This window comes from Cryptococcus neoformans, chromosome 10 (assembly GCF_000149245.1).
Source record: "Cryptococcus neoformans var. grubii H99 chromosome 10, complete sequence".
In the NCBI taxonomy this organism is placed as follows: Eukaryota; Fungi; Basidiomycota; class Tremellomycetes; order Tremellales; family Cryptococcaceae; genus Cryptococcus; species Cryptococcus neoformans.
The window spans coordinates 698,532-715,000 of record NC_026754.1 but is presented as its reverse complement, the minus strand read 5'-3'; the positions used below and the strand labels follow the sequence as shown (position 1 = coordinate 715,000).

The 16,469-nt window shown below is 49.3% G+C and overlaps 8 protein-coding genes; 3 read left to right on the top strand and 5 right to left on the bottom strand.

The window, feature by feature from the left end:
* Positions 1-2,405, bottom strand: part of CNAG_04678 (AGC/Akt protein kinase) — a 2,749-nt gene extending 344 nt beyond the window's left edge. Inside the window, exons 1-8 of the mRNA XM_012196748.1 lie at positions 2,109-2,405; positions 1,771-1,965; positions 1,316-1,719; positions 1,172-1,255; positions 725-1,116; positions 571-674; positions 500-521; positions 4-450 (exon numbers count right to left, since the gene is read on the bottom strand). Coding sequence (XP_012052138.1) covers positions 4-450; positions 500-521; positions 571-674; positions 725-1,116; positions 1,172-1,255; positions 1,316-1,719; positions 1,771-1,965; positions 2,109-2,133 — 1,673 coding nt within the window. The 5' untranslated portion in view covers positions 2,134-2,405. The remainder of the gene's footprint in view (positions 1-3; positions 451-499; positions 522-570; positions 675-724; positions 1,117-1,171; positions 1,256-1,315; positions 1,720-1,770; positions 1,966-2,108) is intronic.
* A 124-nt stretch (positions 2,406-2,529) lies between these two features.
* CNAG_04679 (histone deacetylase complex subunit) lies at positions 2,530-3,793 on the bottom strand. XM_012196749.1 has 3 exons: positions 3,651-3,793; positions 3,473-3,588; positions 2,530-3,419 (listed from the first exon to the last, which is right to left on the bottom strand). Exons 1-3 carry the CDS (start codon positions 3,753-3,755, stop codon positions 2,711-2,713), a joined length of 930 nt encoding a protein of 309 aa, XP_012052139.1. The 5' UTR covers positions 3,756-3,793; the 3' UTR covers positions 2,530-2,710.
* Positions 3,794-3,962: 169 nt separating this feature from the next.
* CNAG_04680 (hypothetical protein) lies at positions 3,963-6,860 on the top strand. XM_012196750.1 has 4 exons: positions 3,963-4,321; positions 4,394-4,500; positions 4,570-4,649; positions 4,709-6,860. The coding sequence occupies exons 1-4, from the start codon at positions 4,044-4,046 to the stop codon at positions 4,862-4,864; spliced, it is 621 nt and encodes a 206-aa protein (XP_012052140.1). The 5' UTR covers positions 3,963-4,043; the 3' UTR covers positions 4,865-6,860.
* CNAG_04681 lies at positions 4,913-7,604 on the bottom strand. Of its 2 annotated transcripts, XM_012196751.1 has the most exons (3): positions 7,473-7,604; positions 6,562-7,389; positions 4,913-6,511 (listed from the first exon to the last, which is right to left on the bottom strand). In XM_012196751.1, the coding sequence occupies exons 2-3, from the start codon at positions 6,882-6,884 to the stop codon at positions 5,002-5,004; spliced, it is 1,833 nt and encodes a 610-aa protein (XP_012052141.1). In that variant the 5' UTR covers positions 6,885-7,389; positions 7,473-7,604; the 3' UTR covers positions 4,913-5,001. The 2 variants fall into 2 exon arrangements, with proteins under 2 accessions (XP_012052141.1, XP_012052006.1); XM_012196616.1 differs by having other exon boundaries at positions 6,562-7,604.
* Positions 7,605-7,756: 152 nt separating this feature from the next.
* On the bottom strand, positions 7,757-8,993 carry CNAG_04682 (DNA replication complex GINS protein PSF3). XM_012196752.1 has 7 exons: positions 8,869-8,993; positions 8,724-8,792; positions 8,616-8,674; positions 8,369-8,558; positions 8,183-8,315; positions 8,038-8,123; positions 7,757-7,983 (listed from the first exon to the last, which is right to left on the bottom strand). The coding sequence occupies exons 1-6, from the start codon at positions 8,914-8,916 to the stop codon at positions 8,053-8,055; spliced, it is 570 nt and encodes a 189-aa protein (XP_012052142.1). The 5' UTR covers positions 8,917-8,993; the 3' UTR covers positions 7,757-7,983; positions 8,038-8,052.
* A 153-nt stretch (positions 8,994-9,146) lies between these two features.
* On the top strand, positions 9,147-10,009 carry CNAG_04683 (hypothetical protein). XM_012196753.1 has 3 exons: positions 9,147-9,338; positions 9,423-9,571; positions 9,646-10,009. The coding sequence occupies exons 1-3, from the start codon at positions 9,260-9,262 to the stop codon at positions 9,976-9,978; spliced, it is 561 nt and encodes a 186-aa protein (XP_012052143.1). The 5' UTR covers positions 9,147-9,259; the 3' UTR covers positions 9,979-10,009.
* A 48-nt stretch (positions 10,010-10,057) lies between these two features.
* On the bottom strand, positions 10,058-13,476 carry CNAG_04684 (protein transporter SEC23). XM_012196754.1 has 8 exons: positions 12,753-13,476; positions 12,524-12,698; positions 12,160-12,457; positions 11,796-12,110; positions 11,589-11,747; positions 11,302-11,541; positions 10,672-11,249; positions 10,058-10,605 (listed from the first exon to the last, which is right to left on the bottom strand). The coding sequence occupies exons 1-8, from the start codon at positions 12,781-12,783 to the stop codon at positions 10,110-10,112; spliced, it is 2,292 nt and encodes a 763-aa protein (XP_012052144.1). The 5' UTR covers positions 12,784-13,476; the 3' UTR covers positions 10,058-10,109.
* A 13-nt stretch (positions 13,477-13,489) lies between these two features.
* Positions 13,490-16,415, top strand: CNAG_07856 (hypothetical protein). XM_012196615.1 has 7 exons: positions 13,490-14,345; positions 14,401-14,691; positions 14,743-14,782; positions 14,829-14,973; positions 15,024-15,130; positions 15,184-15,569; positions 15,622-16,415. The coding sequence occupies exons 1-7, from the start codon at positions 14,206-14,208 to the stop codon at positions 16,217-16,219; spliced, it is 1,707 nt and encodes a 568-aa protein (XP_012052005.1). The 5' UTR covers positions 13,490-14,205; the 3' UTR covers positions 16,220-16,415.
* Positions 16,416-16,469: the final 54 nt, after the last annotated feature.

The following is a 16,469-nucleotide window of genomic DNA, read 5'->3' as shown; positions in this document are numbered from 1 at the left end:
TACAATTGCTGTTGCACAGTCTGGGACAGATGTGAGTCGTCAACAACCGAGTCGAGGGGCACCTCGTTGGTGAACTCCTCATCGAAATTGGAAGTGTCAATAGCACTCGCCACAGCGGGCTTGAAAGGTGGTTGGATTTGCTTGTTCCAGAGTTTTGTAAAGTTGATGTGTTTGGCAAAGAAGGGGTGATTCTTGATATCCTGGGCGCCGTTGACGCCAAGCCTTTGGCGAGGATCTCGATTAAGCAAACCGGTCAGAAGAGACCTGGCTTCAGAACGAACGCCATCGGGGAAGCGCAAAGGTTCGGTGAGAATCTTGCGGTACATTTCGTTGGTGTTTTCGTCGTAAAAGGGAGGAAGACCAGTGAGCATTTCGTACAAGAGGACACCAAGAGTCCACCAGTCAACGCATTTAGTATAGCCGTGACCAGAAAGAAGTTCAGGAGCAAGACTACGTCATGTCAGCTAATATTGACAGTGATGGTAAGCGGTCGACATACTATTCAGGTGTACCACAGAAGGCTACGGTGGAAAATTAGTTGAGCTCGCAAGTGTACAGGAAGATACCCACTATTTGTGGTGTCCGAGTTGGACATGTTGAGTTTACACAGTCCAAAATCACAAAGGGCAATATTCCCGGCGTAATCTAACAGAATGTTTTCGGGCTTCAAATCTCTGCAAATTGTTAATTAGCTCTTTCGCCATACATGCTGAAGAAGACTCACCTGTAGATCACATTGAAGGAGTGCAAATGCTCCAACGCCAGCAGTAGTTGGGCCGAGTAGAACCTAGACCTAGTCTCGTTGAACTTGCCCTCCCTCTGCAAGTGGTGGAACAACTCTCCTCCGTTGATGAACGCCAAGACCAGGTACAGCTTTTCCTTGGACTGGAAAGAGAACTTTAAGGGCACAATAAAAGGGCAGTTAACCTGGGCGAGGACGGTACGTTCTGCCAAGGTGTGGGTAACTTCGGATCGGGAGACAATGTGGGCTTTTCGGATGGTTTTGAGAGCATAAATTCGGAGCGTGTCACGCTTGCGGACTTGCATGACTTTACCGAAACTGCCCTTGCCAATAACTTTAAGAAGCTCAAAGCTATCAATCGTAAGAATTTGCCCCTGTGGTGAAATTCATTAGCCATATCCAAGGAAATTCAAATTAGAAGTTATTCACAGAAGCAGGCTTGAAGGACACTTGAACATTAATAGACCCTGAGCCACCACCGCCTTGCACAGTCACCCAGTCGTCTGTCACCCTCTGAACACCGTATCAGCACAAGCTCACAAGTCCTACTTCGAGGACATCAACCATACTCACCAAAGAGTCCAAGTTGGGCGTGAATCTGATGCTACCCAAGCACAAGTCTGAGTTACCCATATCCTCGCCCTCGCCTTCACCGTTAGACTTTTCTCGGCCCTCTGCATGAGGCTCCCTTGTCCTCAAGTACACAGTAGCGCTAATCTCGCTTATCCTAGAAACATCAAAAGTCGCACTGTACATCCATACTGGCGATGCCAAGTCACCGCCAAGCGCATCGACGAGGACTTCATTTTTGTCGAACTCAAGAACGAGATAGGGAAGCCACCAGACTTGGCGACGCTGGAGAGAGTCACGATTGGCACCAGCCGCCTTGACGATGGCGGTGGGAGGAGATGTAGCTATGCGGGAAGCAAGGGTAGGATGGGTGGTAAGAGCTTCCTGGACTGGGGCAGGGACAGAGACTACAGTCGCGTCAGGATTTTCCAGTTAACCATATGAAATGCAACACTCACCTCCTTGCGGCAAACTAAGTCCCTTTGCGGCAGTCACACGGATCTTGAGCATACCACTCCTAGGCACAGGCGGCTTGACTGCATCTTCAGGGTGGGGGTTGCCAGGGGTAGGAGTGGTGGAACGAGAGGTATCGGAAGGGCTGTTGTTGTTGGAGCTGTGGTGTTTGCCCGATAGGAACCCTCCTTCTTTGAATTCTGTGCGGCGAATAATAAACGCGGATGATAAGAGAAAACATGACGATGAGAGAACAAACAAGGGCTTGGTCAGCAACGACTTTCCAAAAACTAGCAGACAAAAGACGCGATCGTTCTTGAGCTTGGTACAGAAATGCACTCACTTTTACCAAATTTCCAGGACATCATGGAAGGCAATGGACTCCTTGAGCTGTGGGCAGGGATATAAGTAGAAGTTCTTGGACGCGCCGTAATGACCGGTGGAGATCGAAGCAGAGTTTGGTGGCGTCGTCGGGTCGGGGCCGGTGACTTTGTGGTCGCGAGTGATTTGTCTATGCGTTTTCCGACACGGACTGGCGATGCGGATCTGTTTCTGTCGCTGGTTGCGAGGTGAATTTGTTTGAAAAGAAGCAGTTGTGAAGATGGAGATGAGAAAATAAAAATGGAACAGAGCGAAGCGAAACGAGAACTGCTGAACGACGGCGATCACTAAGCCGGCCCGCCTTTAAGGTTTTCTTAACACGCTTAACATTTTCTTAACGCCCCTCATTCTCCCCAGCTCTCTCTCGACGGCGGCACAGATGTAGATGGCTGGCATCTTGCGTGCATCTTTCCATTTTCAACATAACAAAGAATCAACTACGCTTAGCGCCACAAATTTCGTTTTCGTATGCATAGATATAGTGCGGCTGTGAGATATACGCAGAATGTCACACTCCTTTTTTGCCCGATATTCTTCTCTCTTCACGACCTCTCTTGGATACTACTAATCCCTTCTTCTGCCCCAGCTCTCCCTTCGGTCCCTTCTCGGACTCCGGCTCCTATCCCTCGGCGGCCCATTGGGCCCATTCCTATCATCTTCTCGTTTCCACCTTCCTTCAGGCAACGGTGCCCTCTCGTATCCCCCTCTCCCTCCCCTGGGGCCAGTCCTATCTTGAGGCGGCAAAGGGGCACCCCGTCCCCATCGAGTAGCGTCTGATCCTTCTCCCGGCGCGGAGGATGGCGCAATGACGCGTTGCGATCGTTCTCGATCACCTCCCCGATCACCCCAGCCAAATCCTCCTCTCGGGCCCTCACGGTCGCGCAACCCGGCCGGGCCCGCGGAAGAGTTACCAGCAATGCCAGCAAGGGCACCAGAAGCGAGCGAGCCGACAGGATGCCGGGGTTCTGGGACAGTAATGCTGACGCTCAAAAAGTCTCCAGTAACGAACCCATAGTCGTCCAGTGGTTTCTCTTCAATCTTCCTTCCTCTTCTGCCAAGCTCCCTATCCTCATCCAGGTTCATAGAGTCATCATTATTGCCGCTTTGCAAGTCGCGACCAATGAAAGAGGTGAGATCTTTGAAACGATACAGGCCACGAGGGTTGGCATCAACATAAACGTGTCGGAAGTGGAAACGAGTTTGAGGAGATCGGTAAGGAGCAGGGAATGATGGGTAAAGAAGCTTTATAAGTTCACTGGGGGTCGACGTTTGCCTATCATGGCAGTCAGCTCTAACTATCTTCGATTGGCAGAATCAAGGACTTACCAAGCGTAAACCTGGAATTCGTCTCTTGTCGGGAAGACGCCGGCATCAAAGTCAGCCAGAGGAGTGTGTCTTCCTTTGGTGACAAATATCCTAATCAAGTGCGGTGTTCGCGGTCCCTAAAGTTGTCACATATGAATTCAGCACCTGTATGAAAGTAATAATATCAGCTCAAACTTACCTTCGTTGAAGGAGAGGGGCTCCTGTCCGAGTACGGCGAACGAGTACGAGAGCGAGTGGAGAGCGACCTGCTCCTACTTCTTGATTGTGATAGGGATCGAGGCATTTTCGTCCTACGTGTCTCGATGGTTACTGAGCTTAAATAGAAGAATAGAGTTGATCGCGAAGGATAGAGAAGAATAAGTATGTGGAGGCTGAAATAAGTTTGCGTAAGCGGACGTAACCGCTGAATTATCTGATGTCATCACTGGATCATCTTCGCCGTCTCCCAGAAGTCTGGCAGACAAACCGAAAAATGGTGATATGCATCGTATTACAAGTCAAGTACGTACCAGGCATAGCGAGCGGTGATAGCAATCGAGGATAAGTGATCAGCCATCCCCTAAGCGCTAAAATGATATCCGTTCTCCGTCCCACTCTTCTCCGAGCGACTCCTCTCCTCGCCCGCCCATTCACATCCACTCCCTGGCGGCCCCAATCCCAACCCGAGACACCACTTCCTTCCTCTAAAGACCCTTCCCACCCTCATCTTTTCTACCATCCCAACTCGTCATACGTCTCCTTGTCATTCTTACCTCATCCTCCTGCTATTTACGGGTCAAGGACTGTGTTGGGGTACTTGCCTTTGGGTGATGCGGCTTTGGATGATTTTAGAGAGGAACCAAAGTTTAGGTGCGTAGAGAGACTTCTTTTTCTGTAAGACTAACCCAAGGCTAACGTACTTTACTCTCCCTGAAATCATAGAAAAGTACTGGACGACGCGGTTAAATCTGGACTTGAGCAAGGCAAAGCGACCACAGTGCAGTTTGAGGCCGAAACCCGACCTGTCGATGGATGGATACATATTACTGGTAAGCCAGATACCCGGGGACTTCTCTATCAAGGGGAAATGGGTTAAAGCGGTCTAACAAATTGTGAAGACGAACGTGCCATCCCACCCGCTGGGAGGATAGGTGAAACTGAAGACATCATCGGCTCCGTCTACGTCCAAGAGGGCAAGGTATGCTGCCCTTTCCCATCTTAAATACTTAAGTTGCTCTTCTTAACATGATAATACAGATTGTGGCGGACACTTATTCACCCCTGCCTACCTACCGACTCGTCACTACTAACGGTGTCATGCGACTCCCCGAAGGTCTTGACAAGCATGTCATCGAAGTTCTGGAAGGAATTGACAAGGAGGAAAGGACCCAGGCTGCCGCTGACTTGATGTAAACCCTCCTTGCGCCGAGATTGGCTGTATTATAGACGCTTACGTATGTATATCTCACAGCTCACTATAAATACATCGTGACATATACAAAACCCAAGACACAAAATTTGTTAGGAAATAATCTGATAAACCCCCAATCTCAATTCTGGGGCATTGGAGGATCAGGCATAAGGACATAACTCTTCTGACCTTCCTCGTTTCTCACTGCCTCTTGCGATTGCTTTAATCCCAATCCCACCTGAGGCATCGCCTTTGCGCCTTCTTCCTTTGTTTTCAAACTCGCCTGTCTCGCCAACTCTCCCCTCAACTCCGGCCCAAGGCTCGGTACAGGTTTTCGCCTAGTAGAGTTACTTCTCCCCAAGCCCGAACCGCCAGTATTGGGATTCGGCGAGTCTCCTGGACCCATTGAGCCCTGTGATGCCTTGCGTCTGGTGTGAACTTGTGAGGTAGGGCGCGGCTGACTAGGTTGGCTCTCGGAGAGGGATGTGCGCGGTTGACTGATAGAGTTCCTAGCGGCTATGGGCGGAGGAGGTATAGGATCTGATGATAAATGTCGGTTAGAATCGGTTTCAATCGGTGAGAAGACAGGTTGAGAATGCTGAGTAGGCTGAAAGGAAAGTTCGGGAATCGTAGGCGTTTTAAATGGGTCGTGGCCTTGGGAACTTCCGTCCTGAAGGACTTCTTGATCGTCTTTCTCGCCGTCTGTAGTAAACTGATCGGTCATAGCAGGAGGAACAGGCATCTCTTCGACTGTACGACCCATACCTTCGGCACTAGCTTGAGTCCTGCTCGAGTTATAGCTGCCATCCTTCCTCAAAGCGCCTATCACCACAGTGTTACCCACGGTTTCTCCTTTATCCATTCCTTTATTGCCCATACCGATGGAATTATAACCTGGTGAATGGCCAGGATCTGATGGTGCTGTTGAACCTGAAATCACTCGACGATGAGTCATACCCATCTGATGATCGTCGCCATCCCATCTGTTTCCAAATGTTCGATCTCGTCTGTGTTTACGAAGACAGAAGAACGCCAAAGCCGCGAGTGCTCCAAGACCAGCCAGGACACCAATGACGATACCTGCGATCGCACCGCCGCCAATACCGCTCGAACTCTCAGAGGCGCCGCTATCGCTTGTACCAGCTCCCAAGGTCGCACTTTGGCTAGCTTGGCCCGTAGCTGTTGCGGTTTTACTCATGCTCTCATATGCCGCTAAACAGCTTGTGTTTGACCCCTCAATGACACTGAAAATGTTGCTCGTGTTTGAAGTGCCGTAACCATCGTCTACATAGCCGTAGATATAGTATCGACCCTCGGGAAGAGCAACAGATTCCCAATCATAACCATGATTGGCCAACTGGGTAATGATGGTCCTGTTGATGTTAAGATTGGTACGGCGAGACAATGTTGCGTTGGCGACTGCGGTAGAAGCGGCGGCGGCAGTAGTAGAATGAGCGGCAGAAGATGTAGCTGCTGCGCCTGAAGTGACGGCACTGGATGTTCTTTGTGAGGTTGCAGCAGCAGAAGTGCTGGCGGCTGAGGTAGGAGTTGCGCTGGCAGAAGGGACATCCTGGTCGACTCCTGCATTTACAGCATATATTGTGATGTTCACTTTAGAGTCATCCTCGTTGTATACGTTCCAGTAGATTCTAAGCTATGTAAGCTATCGGCTCTGGGAAACGAGACAGACGATACTTACCGTCCAAGACCACATGCGGTCATAGTTTCCACGTTATGTATTGTTAAATAGGGTTTACCAGTTGCAGCTGCAGAGGAAGCAGCCGAGGTCGTAACAGCTGCAGTCGTTGTTGAAGTAGCAGCCCCAGCGGCAGAAGTAGTTGCTACAGCGGCTGTAGACGTTGCAGCCCCAGCAGAAGTCGCAGCGGCCGCTCCAGATGTTCTCGCTGTTGAAGTAGCGGCAGCTGATTGCCCATTCACTAAGCAAGGAAAGATGTGCGTCCACATGAGTAGTCCAAGGAGAAGATGCGCCCCATATAGAATACTCGACGAAGAAGACCGCATCTTGTCAAAAGAGCAGTCTTAGCGTGTTGATAAATTGAGGTTCGTCACTCTTGACGTAGAGGAACCGGAGCGATGCTCGAGGATCAAAGACTCTACACCAGTGGAAGCTGAAAATGATAAAGGACTGGAGCACGGCCAAGTTGTATGGTTTTGAAAAGGTCTTTGAAGTTTCCTTGTGGCGAATGGACGATGAGATATAGTGGCTTGGACAATCTCAATCGGTACAGCCCCAGGCAAGTCGAAAGTAAAAATGCGGTGCTGTGTTAAGGCCTGCTGTGTATGAAAACGCGTCGCACACCAGGTGGACGATAAGTCAAGCTGTCTCTGACAGGGTACTTAAAGAAAGGGATATAAATGATAGAGAGGAAATAGACAGATGTTTGTGTCTGGAGCTTTATTTGATGCAGGCCGTGGCTCTAGCTTCGTTCTGCGAGTTTGGAAGCAAGATCCCTCCTTTTCACGCGGAGGCAGGCGCGTGTTTGTCGAAGATGATGGAAAGGGATGGCTTGCCGAGTGCTTTGGTGAGCTAGGATACGAGCTGGAACAGAGAAAGAAGATATGGCATGGCAGTGCAGTATGCAGGCTTACGAGGCTAGGGTATATGCTGGAGCTGGGGCGGTAAACGGGGGTTGCGAGGAGATTACAGGAGAAAGCCAGTCACCCGTCACGCACCGCCCAGAAGAAACGCGACTATAAAACTAAGGCACCGTTCACTTCCGCTTACCGCCACACCCCAGAATATGGTATCCTGCAAAAGACTCTTCTAGACACGCAAAATCAGATTAGCTTTGGCCAAGCTGCGTTAGCAATTCAAAGGCCTTAATTAGCATAAGGACAAAAGTGAGCAACCATGGCTGTCACCGTTACATTGCTTATTAACCGCTTGCTTTCCACCGACCCGTAGTTCTACCAAGCTTAAAGAAGGAATCATCACAAGGCTTATAAGAGGTTAAGAGGTTAGAGATATGACGATCATGACTCCCATTCAAGACTGCCATCCCCTGCGTCCTAAGAGACCATTGACTGTACTCAAGGCTGAACAATTCAAAGATTATACAACAATACATGTTCGGATATCTAAATCAAAATGCACAAATGGCTGCAACAAGCAGGAGAGTTAGCATTCGATGTTCTGTCCATACAGTCAACTTACGAGTATAATAGTTAATCACCTGTTTCCTTTCTTCCTGTCATACCACGCCTTGAATAATCGTCCTGAATCTTGCCCGATGGAGAATACTAAATCGTATAGTTCAGCCCTCGCTTTGAATCTCAATCACAACTAAGATGGGACTTACACTGTCTTTCATCCCCTTCCATTCCGTCCCGAAACATCTCCGCTTTGCTTGTACTCAGCTCTGGCATGGTATGATCTGCTGATGCGTGGTGCGCCGCCAAATCTTGTAAAGTCGGTAGTCGCCCTGTGAACGCCTGGGAACCTCTCGTCAATTAGATTCTTTATACCGCAAGTCTTTTGCACTTACTCTCAAAAGCATATTTCGGATATTTGTAGCCTGTTCATCCTCCAGCATGTCTGCAAGCTTCTTTCCCCAGCGGTACCACCACCCATTCCCACCAACTAGGTTGGAGAGTTTGACGCTGACAGGAGATGCGACCAAGGCCGACTGGACACGGCTGGAGTACGGAAGAGGCAGTGCGAATGTTGTGAATTGACTAGTAGAGAAGTTGTCAGACACATGCACGGGAGGTGGAAAATAGTTATTCGCTCACTTGACACTTAATGTCTGGGCCAACCAAAAGGGAAGCTCAACTTTCGTGCCCTCACGGATCTACACCATTTATCAGCAAAGTTGCCTGATCACAGCTTCATTAGCCCACATCATTCTCGGTGCTCCCTTCCAGATATCCTAGACCCTCAACATCAAGCGCAAAAGTGCACGACATTTTCTATTCCCAAAGCATAAGCAGAGATCGCGTCAGTCACGTCCATGGCACTCTGGCACACAAGTCTATCGCAACTTACATGGTTATCAGCCAAGATGGACGTAATTGAGAAGTAGTCGTCCTCCATGGCTTGAGATTGTGCTCCAGCAGGTATGGTAAGGAAGTATTATAAGTGGTCCTATAATGCTGATTATCGGGATTCTTAGTTCTCGGAACATCATTATTTGCAGTCAAACGCGTCCGTGCCTGAATCGCGTACAAGCCAGAGCCTTGAAGTTAGGCGTACCATTAATTTCGCGGGCCTTTTTGCTCCCAGTTTTTCCCTCTTCCCGCGCCTAAAACCTTTCTACTCTCCTCTTTCCTTCGACATTTCGTCTTTTCCCGATATTCAAGAGTCTCACATCGTATTAACGACTTTTTCTTCGCCTCATCACTCCACGGCTCTCCAGGCGCCCCAAGAAGAACAAAAGATGCGACCTACCTCTATTCTTGCTGGTGCTTCCCGTATCCCCTTAACCGGTAAAAGGGGTAACAAGGATTTCTACAAAGGTCAGTCCCCTCCCGCTTTCTTCTTCTTCTCTCTCTCTATTGCTTTAACCTTGCGACTGTGCTGATATGGGTGGTTAATTATAGGTACTGGTCAGTCAAGAGTTCCCGGAGCTGGTCACCGAACGGGTGCTCCAGGTGTTCACGTCGTTCGTGGAAAATCCAAATATAGACTGTTGGATGACCGAGTTAGGGTGTTTGTCGGACCTGGGAAGGATGCTTTGGACAATACCGAGGTTAGTAGCTCCATCCATCCAACAAAACCTCATTAGGAAAGGAAGGAAATTAATGGGAGTTTGCTGGGAAACAGTTGCGACCATACGTAGCCACCCGAGACGACGACGACCAGTCACACACGACATTCTTCAACCCCTTCTCCCGCGCTTCTGCTTCTCGTCCCAACTTACCCTCCTTCTCCCCCAACGTTCCCCCTCCTGCATTTGGAGAACGACTTACACGGAAAGATTACACCAGATTCTCAAAGAAGTATGCGCAGCTGAGTTTAGAGGAGAGGCAATGGGTGGTCATGGAGCAGAGAAGGAAGTGGTGGGCAGGGATGATGCAGCTCTATGGAAAGCAAGAGGAAACTACTAGCGCGCAAGAGTCAGAGAGATTAGAAGGCGAGGAGAAGAAGTCTGCTTAGGTTTGATGCACTATTCATTGTTTTTGGTCAATGTCTTGAGGTTTTCATGATGTAACGTGACGGCATTCCGACGAGAGAGTCCGTTACAATAACATCGTTGCATAATTAAAGCAAAATCTTTTATACACCCTCTAACTAGTAGACGCCCCCACAGCCAACCTCTTGAGATGTTCCATGAACACTTGCAAACTGACATCATCCGTAAAGATCGCCTGACCACCAGCAGGTCCAGCGCCGTAATTGCTCCCACTCATGTGAGTAGTTGAAGGGTTCAACTTGCTCAGCAAGAACCTCGCTTGACTTCCGCCCTGGTCACAAACAACGTATCGAGGGATGGGCATTCGGTCTTCAAGTAATTCTTGGGCATCGCCAATAGGGGCCTCAAGCAGCTCCTTAAAGTTGGCATAGTCTTCCTGTTCTTGATAATTGGCTTTACGCCATTGGGCAATGGTCTCACCGTGGAAAATGAGAATGTGGAAGAAAGTGTCGAGAAGAAGGATGACATCGGGACGGATGGAGACAGAGTCAAGTAAGACGGGATGGGGCTCAGAGTCAAAGCCATAAGACATGAGAGTGGGTTGAATCATGATGAGAGAATTGTTGACATCCGAATCGTTGAGAACATGGCTATGTAATGTCAGCATTTATTCACAACTAAAAAAAAAGAAAAACAAAAAAAGGTAAAAGACATACCGGTAGAAAGCCGTCTCATCAGGAGAGTTGTTGAATACTTGCAAAAATTGACTTCGTCGCAAGTGGAACATGAATTGCGGATAGATTGAGAAGTTTGGACTGAGCTGGAAGCTTGTCGGATCTTCCTTTCTGTAATCGGCAAACTTTTGGCACAATCTGATCAACATCCTATCCAGCCACCTGAGAACGTCGGGAGAGTCATCAATCTCCGCCTTGAACACGGCAATCCTCGCCATAAGGACAGCAGCGGCTTCCTGGTCGAAGGACGCGGCGATAGACGGGTGGCCGCCTTCTTGAAAGACTCGGGACACAGTGGTGACTCGCAAGCGGTACTGGCCGGAGGAGTGTTGGTAATGGGTAACAAATTGAATGAGACCAGACTGGTTGGGGGCGAGGGCTTGGCCGGCAGGGGTGACGACCTCAAAGTAGGTAGCGAGGGTACTCTTGGGAGTGAGGGAGCAAACCTTCCAAGCAGAAGTTTGACCAATACCGATTTCGGTTTCGCCGACACAAGATGACTTCTTGTTGGCGGAAATAACATGGCCAATGACACCAGAGATCTTGAGCTCCTTTGTGGTCTACCGCGAAAAATTAACTTCACATCTTTTTGAGGAACAGGTGCAGACTTACAAGAACATCATAAGTCGCGTTGAAGCCCATCTTCAAATACCCTTGCTCATCCTTGCCTAACGTACGCAAAAAGCTCTGCTTGAAAATAGCAGTCATGAACGAATCAGAGATGGTCATAAAGCCGTTGGTAGCGTTGGTGAGCGACTTCATCTCAAGTAAACCGACTTGATCGAGACAACCAGCATAGATATCAATAGCATGGCCGTTTACAGAGGCACGCTTGGAAAGGGCCTCGTAAAACTAGTGAACCCATCAGTCCATGTTCAGCGCCCTTCATTGTGACTTACCTTGGAGGCACGCTTAAAGTGCTTGACGCTGTCACGGTCAATGTCGTGGTGAGATCGGATGGGCTCTCGAAGCTCGGGACCAACGACCATACCAGGTCCATCAGTGGCAGGACCACCAGAGAAAAGCATTATCCTGGCACCAGTGTTGGGGAAGGCAGTCTATCCTCTATCAGCCTTGCCTTCGTGACATCAACGGCAAAAACTCACCTCAAGCAGAGAGACAGCCACGCTCAAAGCCACACCTGTACACCTCAAAGGCCTCTTATCCTGATCCACGGGCCAAGGGTCCCTCTGGAGCTGCTCCAAGATGTTGGTGAGCTGGAATTCACAAGCCTGGACAGGCATAAGGAACTTGGAGGCAGCAGGGGCGGGCATAGGTTGACCAGGGCGCACGGGCTGAATGGGGCGGTTGGAGGGGTTGAGGCCGAGCATGTCGGCGATCTGCTTGGGTTGGTAATCCTTGGAACCTCGGAAAACGTAGGCCTTGGGGCAGTCGGCGTAGGCGAGTTCGTGGACCATGGCCTATGAAATTCGTTAGACGGGATTACGGCAAAAATCACACATAACGCACCATAGTACCGTAAGTGACCAAGCCGACTAACGCATTGGGGGGCAACAAGCTCAAGCTAACCACCAAAGTCTCCTTCAGTGCCTTGAGCTCATCCTCATCGACACAGGTGTCAACAATATAGAGGAAAATGGGAGGGATTTGGGCAGGACGAGAAAGGGTGTACTCGATGGTGGTGAACTTGGGCAGAAGCTCGGGAGGAAGGTTGTTAGGGGAAAGATCCTGGTGATAATGAGGAGGGAAAGGGTTACGCTGGAGACAGAAGGGACAAATCCACATTTTGCCTCGGACGTCGACTTGGCTGTAAAACTCAATTAGCACACGGAATTTCCTGCGTCGCGCTTGAGGAAACAGGCAAAGAACATACCAGTAAGGGTTGAGGATAGCCTTACAAGATGAGCCCTTACAGGTAACAGGCTCGTACATGACAGGGGGAAGGTCCTCCCGTTCCTTCAAGGGGGTGTAGAGGGCAGAGATGGGTACTACAGTTCGGGTGGCTTCGAGCCGGCTAGAAGGCCACACGTTCCAGGAGAACCTGACGCCTGCAGAAGAGTATTAGAAACCTGTTTTTTTGGCCATTAGATGGTTGTACGTACCATCCTTGTCCTCGATGTCTTCAAAGTTCATTTTGAGGGATGTATATGGGTTGCGGAGGATGTATGGGGGTGGATGTATGCAGATAGCGCGAGGAGTGAGCTAGAATAGAGAGGGGAGCTCGCCGCGTCAACCGCGAGTGTGGCACTTTCCACTCAGCCAGCAGCGGCCGGGCAGCACCGGGACGTGTGGGGCCTCTACAAGTGAGTATAGCTTCGTCGATGCATGAAGAAATGTGTTTCTTTTGGTGAGATGAGCGATGTGTGCTGCTGAAAGCTGATTCGGACTGTAGGCATAGAGAAGCGATGGGGAAATAAAAGTCCTCCTCAGCACCTTCCAAATGACACATTACAGCTTTTGCTGCCGCGCTCCTTGCTATAGTAGTACACTGCAAGTAGTGACATGGTATCCTTGCTCCGTCATTAGTATCCTTTTGGTGGCTGGCGGTGGGAAGGCAAGCTGTACGATAGTAACAGATTTAAAAGGCATAGCTACAGTCGAGGTTAGCGGACGGACCCGACTGCTACAACATGATGCTGCATGCGGCGGCATTGACCCTAGTCATTAGCAGCCTCTTCTTCGTTGTTCGTCCGATGAGAAGGGACCCTTCGTCAGCAGAAAGATTTGCTCCACGCGACGGCTTTATTTCTCCTGCGCCCCTCTGTGCCTCACTAGACCTGGAAGCCAAGGGAGAGTCCGGGGCGGGGCAACGATTCTCATCCTCGCTCACCATGTCCTTCCCTCTTCTGTTCACGGTTCGGCTGCTTGCCCTTTCTTCATCCCTTTAAATTGTATCATCGTCCGGTCTAGCGCAACCCGCGATTGGCGGCCTGGATGACGTGTTCCTGGTGGTGTATTTGTTGTTCCTCTGCGCAGCTCACCTCTCGCTGGAATCTTTTTGTTTTTCGCGCTTCATTTCTTCCACTTTCATCTCTTCGTTGCCTGTCCTCCAGCCAACCCTTCTCCATGCACTTGCCCGCGTACCGACAATCATGCGGTGGAGTTCCTCGACAGGAACGAAAACCAGTTGTTTACTGCTGTCCGCATCTATTTATATCGCTTCTTGGCTTCCGTCGATCGCGTACATACCAGATTAAGGGCTCTCCACCTTTGGCCTTCGCCCGCAAACAACCATCGGCGCCCAGACCACGTCATGCCGTTATTTCTTCATACGTATCTCCTTTGTTTACTTTCGCAACTTTTCAATTCTGCCTTAATTGCCATCCGCATCCGATTACCAAAGATGACCATTTTCCATTTGGTCAATGAATGTCAAATATATGGCCATGTTTAACTGATGTTCATTCGTAACCTATCTCCTCGTCCACTTGACTTACAATAACCAGTACACAAGGACAACAAAAAGGATCAAGCACAGACTGGCGACAGACGTCCTTCCCAACATTAATCACTGCACTTCTCCAACAGCTTCCAGCTTATGTCCATATAACGAATATGCTTTTGCCACTAATCATTTCGACAGCAATTGGAGTAGCTCCATTCGCCCGGGCATACCTTGTTAACAGTTCAGACTACTCTTCTGGTGCGCTGGGTGCAGCTCCTGTGCAAACCTTCAAGACTGTCAACTGGACGGCGTGCGTAGCTCCCATCTAATTATAATGTGAAGTCGAAGCTCATCCACAAAAATAGAGCTGAATGGAATTTTAACGTCTATCCCTCCGCTGATCTCCCTTCCGGTTATCTTCTCCTTGCTCCTCGAGGCAGTGATGTCGAAACACCAACCTGTATCATCTACACCAACGACGGCGAAGTCGTCATGCATGGCAAGGAATTTGGCATTGGCCAGACCATGTCATTCTCCGTTGGGACATACAAAAGCAACCAAGTGATTGCTACTTGGGGCGGTCAGTTTTATGGTAACGGCTATGGAAACGGTTTTGGCTTGATCTATGATCAGAATTACAATCTCATTGCCAACATGTGAGTGCCATGCCTTCCGAACGAGTGCCCGTGCTCACCGATGGCCTATAGTTCCTCTACCATTTCGGGCTCTGGTATCGATTTTCACGAGGTACGTAGACCGATCTCATGATATGACCGTCCTAATATCCCTCCAGTTTGTTCTTACCGACAAGGACACCGTTCTTGCTACCGTCTATATTAAGGAGCAGTACGATCTCTCATCATGGAATGTTACTACCGAAGATGGAACTTCAGGCTGGATTCTCGGGGGCGCTTTTGAGGAGATTGACGTTGCTACTGGTAAGTTCTTCTCAGTTGAGTCGGTTACGAGGTGCTAAATAATGAGATAGGGGAGGCTCTATTTTCTTGGAAGTCTCTGGACCATATCGACCCTAGAGAATGTTACAATGACCCCGGATCAACTGGTGTGGCGGAATCTTCCGCATGGGACTACTTTGTAAGTGGCTGGACCCTCTATGCATATAGTCAAACAACTCATTTTATTATCAGCACATCAACTCTATTGAAAAAGATCTTGAAGGCAATTACCTCGTATCTTCTCGACACTGTCATGCCGTCTACCAGATTTCTGCATCTACCGGCGAGGTCCTTTGGACCATCAACGGCCGTAACTCTAGTTTTAACATGGGCCGAGGTACCAATTTCGAGTGGCAGCACGATGCCCGCTGGATCAACAACTATACTCAGATCAGCATTTTCGACAATGCCGCCAGTTCATGGGAATCTGACGAGAGGATGGCAAGGGGTCTCTTACTGAACGTGGACACCGATGCCATGTCCATCACTTTGGCGCACGAGTACTTGCCATGGAACCAAACTGTGTCGCCGAGTCAGGGAAGTATGCAAGAGCAGACAAATGGGAACTATATCTTGGGGTGAGTGACTCGTCTTCGTGAAAAGGTTGCTAAAAAGCTAACTCACATATAGCTGGGGTCAAATCCCCTTCTTCTCCGAATACTCATCAGATGGTACCCTTCTCTCTTCCGCTCAGTTTGGTGTAGGCAACGTCCAGGGCTATCGTGCCCTTCGATCCAACTGGACCGGTTACCCCCGGACTACTCCCGCCCTCACTGTCATCTCCAACTCTACCACCGACCAGTACGATATCTACACCTCTTGGAACGGTGCTACCGAAATTTCCTTTTGGGTGTTGTACGGCGCCACCTCTCTTTCGGGATCTGCGTCCCATTCCAAGCTGAACCAGGTAGATAAGACTAAATTCGAGACCTACTTCTCGCTTTCCAAGGACACTGCGGCTTCGTACCCATGGGTGCAAGCAAGAGCTGTCAGTTCCAATGGAACTGTTCTCGGTTACTCTGATTATGTGTCGCTTAATGGGAGCGGTTCCGTCACTGCCTCCTCTACCCAGGCTTCTGCCACCGAAGCTACTAGTGCAGCGGCAACGAACTCTAGGGGAGCGGCAAGTACGTCCTCCGCAACCAACAACCCTATTAGCGGAGCGGCGAAGTTGAGCGCTGGCTTGGGATTTGTGATAGCGGCCATTAGTGCTGTTTTGCTTCTGTGAGATAGTGGAAGATAGTACGATCCTATAGTAAAAGGATTATAGCAAGGACATTATCTAAAACGACGATTTGTCATCTCTTCTTGAGCTTGAGTAACATCTGTATGATTAGCATAGTTCATATGACGGATAGCATTTTACATGGCATATTTACGTACAACTTCATTATTGGTATGCAGATATCTAGCATCGGCCAAGAAATTAGAAATCAACCAGAGTGATAGGAAAATCGAAGAATGTGAAAGATAAGAAA